Raw genomic sequence first — 3788 nt, forward strand, 5'->3', positions numbered from 1 at the left:
GCCTGTTGTCCCAGCTGCTTAGGAGGCTGACCCAAGAGAATTGCTTAAGCCCAGGAGTTTGAGGTTGCTATGAGCTGTGACACCATGGTACTCTACCCAGAGCAACAGCTTAAGACTCTGTCTCAAAATAAATAAATAAATAAATAAAATAAAAATAGAAAAACAGAGGTAGAAGGATCTCTTGAGCCCGAGTTGGAGGTTGCTTTGAGCTAGGACTCCAGGGCACTCTACTCAGGGTGACAGCTTGAGACTCTGTCTCAAAAACAAAAACAAAAACAAAAAAATGGTTCAAACCATCTTGTTTGTCCCAGGGAGGAAGCTGGCTTGGGAAGGGGAAAAGCCCAGGAGGGCATCAGAACCCTCCCATCCTGAGCTGTCTGTCTTCAGCCTCTCACCCAGCGCCCTCTGGCTCTTACAGATGAGGCCGAAAGTCATGTGGCACCTCCTTCGCCGGTACATGGCGTCCCGGCTCTACTCCCTGCGGATGGGTGGCTACCTCTTCTCTGGCTCCCAGGCCCCACAGTTGTCCCCCGCCCTGTTGAGGGCCCTGGGCCAGAAGTGTCCCAACCTGAAGCGCCTCTGCCTGCACGTGGCTGACCTCAGCATGGTGCCCATTACTAGCTTGCCGCCCACGCTGAGGACCCTGGAGCTGCACAGCTGCGAGATCTCCATGGCCTGGCTCCTCAAGCAGGAGGACCCCACTGTGCTGCCCCTGCTTGAGTGCATTGTGCTGGACCGTGTCCCTGCCTTCCGTGATGAGCACCTGCAAGGCCTGACACGCTTCCGAGCCTTACGCTCGCTGGTGCTGGGTGGCACATACCGTGTGACCGAGACAGGGCTGGATGCTGGGCTGCAGGAGCTGAGCTACCTACAGAGGCTTGAGGTGCTAGGCTGTACTCTCTCAGCCGACAGCACTCTTCTGGCCATCAGCCGCCACCTCCGAGATGTGCGCAAGATCCGGCTGACCGTGGGGGGCCTCTCTGCCCCAGGCCTGGCTGTCCTAGAGGGAATGCCAGCTCTGGAGAGTCTGTGTCTGCTGGGTCCCCTCATTACCCCAGAAATGCCCTCCCCCACTGAAATCCTCTCATCCTGCCTCACCATGCCTAAGCTCAGAGTCCTTGAGTTGCAGGGGCTAGGGTGGGAGGGTCAGGAAGCTGAGAGGATCCTGTGCAAGGGGCTGCCCCACTGCATGGTCATCGTCAGGGCCTGCCCCAAAGAGTCCATGGACTGGTGGATGTGACTACTCCATCCTTCCCTGGGATACATCCCAACTTTACTGTTGAACCTCAGACCCTCTGAGCAGCATCTTGAAGAGGGCAGGTAATCAAGCTTATGGGAACTGAAGGCCCCATTTAGAGAGAACAGTACTGGGACCTCAGACCATTCAAATCATTGTTTGCCAGCTGTGTGGCCTTGGTCATACACATATCAGCTTTTCAATGGCCCAGTTTCCATATATGGAAGTAGGAAAGACCATAGCTACCTCATGGTGATGTTGCAAAGCCTTACTCTTAACAGCTTCTGCCTCAAGAAGTCTCAGTGAAGGGTCATTCCCAGGCTTGTCCCAGGGTTGTCCTTAGGAACAGGACAGATGCAGAGGGTGAGGTTAAGAGATAGGGGTAGCCAGGCCTGGGGCTTCATCCCTGTAATCCTGGCACTTTGAGAGGCCAAGGTAGGAGGATTGCTTGAGCCCACGAGTTTGAGACTGGCTTAGGTAACATAGTAAGAACCTCTCTCTACCAAAAATAAAAAGGAGCTAGGCTGAAGGGCTGAGCCCCCTTAAGAGGCCTAGAACGACTATCTATGCACGTGTACCCACACACCTATGCACCATTTGTATACTTACGGGCGGATAGAGAGAGCAAGGGAGATTTGCACTTTAATGATCTAAATGTTCATAAAAGTTCTCAATTGTATTTTCTGTATTTTGTATTCTGTTTTTTCCAAGTTTTCCATTAACATATATTATTTTGCTATTAAAGAAAAAATCATTTTTTTTTCAAAGAAGCATCCATTTTATTCATTCAAGCAATGTAGCACCTACTACTTTGCAGGTACTGTTCTACACCCTGGGGCCACAGCAGTGAAGAAAGCTGACAAGACCCTGCCCTTGTAGATCCCACAGGGAAAAAGGCAGGGCAAAAAAATAGGTAAGCACATCTGAATGATTTTGGAGACTCTTGAGATACTAAACCTGGGTTACCATGATGGAGGCCCTGACACTTGCTAAAGTGAGCAGGGCAGGTTTCTTAGCTGAGTTTTGAGAGGTGAAGGAGAAACCAGCCATGGGAAGACCTGAGGAAGAAGATGAAAGGCAAAAATGCTGAAATAGGAATGAACTAGGTATTTTCCAGAAACAGGGAAAAGGTCCCTGTAGTAGAGAGCAATAGAAAATAAGGTTGGCTCTGCACCTGTAGCTCAGCGGCTAGGGTACCAGCCACATACAGCAGAGCTGGTGGGTTCTAATCCAGCCTGGGCCTGCCAAACAATGACAGCTACAACCAAAAAATAGCTGGGTGTTGTAGTGGGCACCTGTAGTCCTAGCTACTTGGGAGGCTGAGGCAAGGGAATTGTTTAAGCCCAAGAGTTTGAGGTTGCTGTGAGCTGTAATGCCACGGCACTCTACCCAGGGCGACAGCTTGAGACTATCTCAAGAAAAAAAAAAAAAGAAAGTACAGTTGGAGGCCAATGGGCATGGTGCCTCTTTCCTGTCATCCAGGGCTGTGGGAGGATCACTTGAGTCCAGCATTGTGAGACTGGCTTGGGAAACAGAGTGAGACCCTATCTGTACAAAAAATAAAAAATTAGCTGGGGCTGGGCACGGTAGCTCAGATCTGTAATCCTAGCACTCTGAGAGCCTGAGGCAGGTGGGTCACCTGAACTCTGGAGTTTGAGACCAGTCTGAGCAAAGCAAGACCCAGTCTCTCCTAAAAACAGAAAACAAACAAACAAACTTCCCTGGGTGTTGTGGCAGGCACTGATAGTCCCATCTACTCAGGAGACTGAGACAAGAGGTTTGCTTGAACCCAACAGTTTGAGGTTACTGTGAGCTATGATGCCTCAGCACTCTACCCAGGGGCACAGAGACTCTGTTTCAATAAAATAAATAGATAAATAAATTAAAAAATAATATATTAGCTGGGCCTGCAGGTGTGCACCTGTAGTCCTAGCTACTTAAGAGATTGAGGTGGGAAGATTGCTCAAGCCCAGGAATTGGAGGATGCAGTGAGCTATGATTGGGCTGCTGCATTCCATCTCAGGCAACAGAGTGAGACCTTCTGTCTCTCAAATAAATAAAAAAAAATTAGAAAGTGATGTTGGAGAAATAATGGGGACCTGAGTGCAGGCCTTTGCAGGTGGCTTAGCTATTAGGGTTTCTGTAAGTAGCAGCTCTTTTTCCTGCTTTTTAAGTCTGAACCACTTGAAAGATGCAGGTGTCAGATTATGATTGTGAGCACCTGCTCATGAGATGAGAGTTGCTGCTTCGGATCTGAGCTGGGTGGGAGGCTATGTGTGGCTAAGCCCCAGCTCTGTGGGCTCATCACCTGCCTGGAAGGCCAGGGTGCTTCTTCTGTGGTGGGCAAAGCCAGGAGACAGAAGGGGGCTGAATTGGGTACACTTGGTTCTTTATTCCAAACTCATCCATCAGAGAAGAGCTGGAGATAGTAAATAGCTATTGGATGTGCCTTCATTATAGCCTCAGACCACTTCCCACCTTCTCTGTCCTCTGTTCCCACAGTCATCCAAGCCACTTTTCATCTCTCATCAGCATTATTGCCTTAACTTTT

The 3788-nt window shown here is 49.7% G+C and overlaps 1 protein-coding gene across 1 annotated transcript in view; it reads left to right on the plus strand.

Moving 5' to 3' along the window:
- The window catches only part of FBXL12 (F-box and leucine rich repeat protein 12), an 11308-nt gene extending 9360 nt beyond the window's left edge, over nt 1-1948 (plus strand). The window contains exon 3 of the mRNA XM_023518080.1: nt 419-1948. Within this exon, the coding sequence (XP_023373848.1) occupies nt 419-1240 (822 nt within the window). The 3' untranslated portion in view covers nt 1241-1948. The remainder of the gene's footprint in view (nt 1-418) is intronic.
- The last annotated feature ends 1840 nt before the right edge of the window (nt 1949-3788 follow it).

This window comes from Otolemur garnettii, unplaced genomic scaffold (assembly GCF_000181295.1).
Source record: "Otolemur garnettii isolate 467f Iridium unplaced genomic scaffold, OtoGar3 scaffold00127, whole genome shotgun sequence".
In the NCBI taxonomy this organism is placed as follows: domain Eukaryota; kingdom Metazoa; phylum Chordata; class Mammalia; order Primates; family Galagidae; genus Otolemur; species Otolemur garnettii.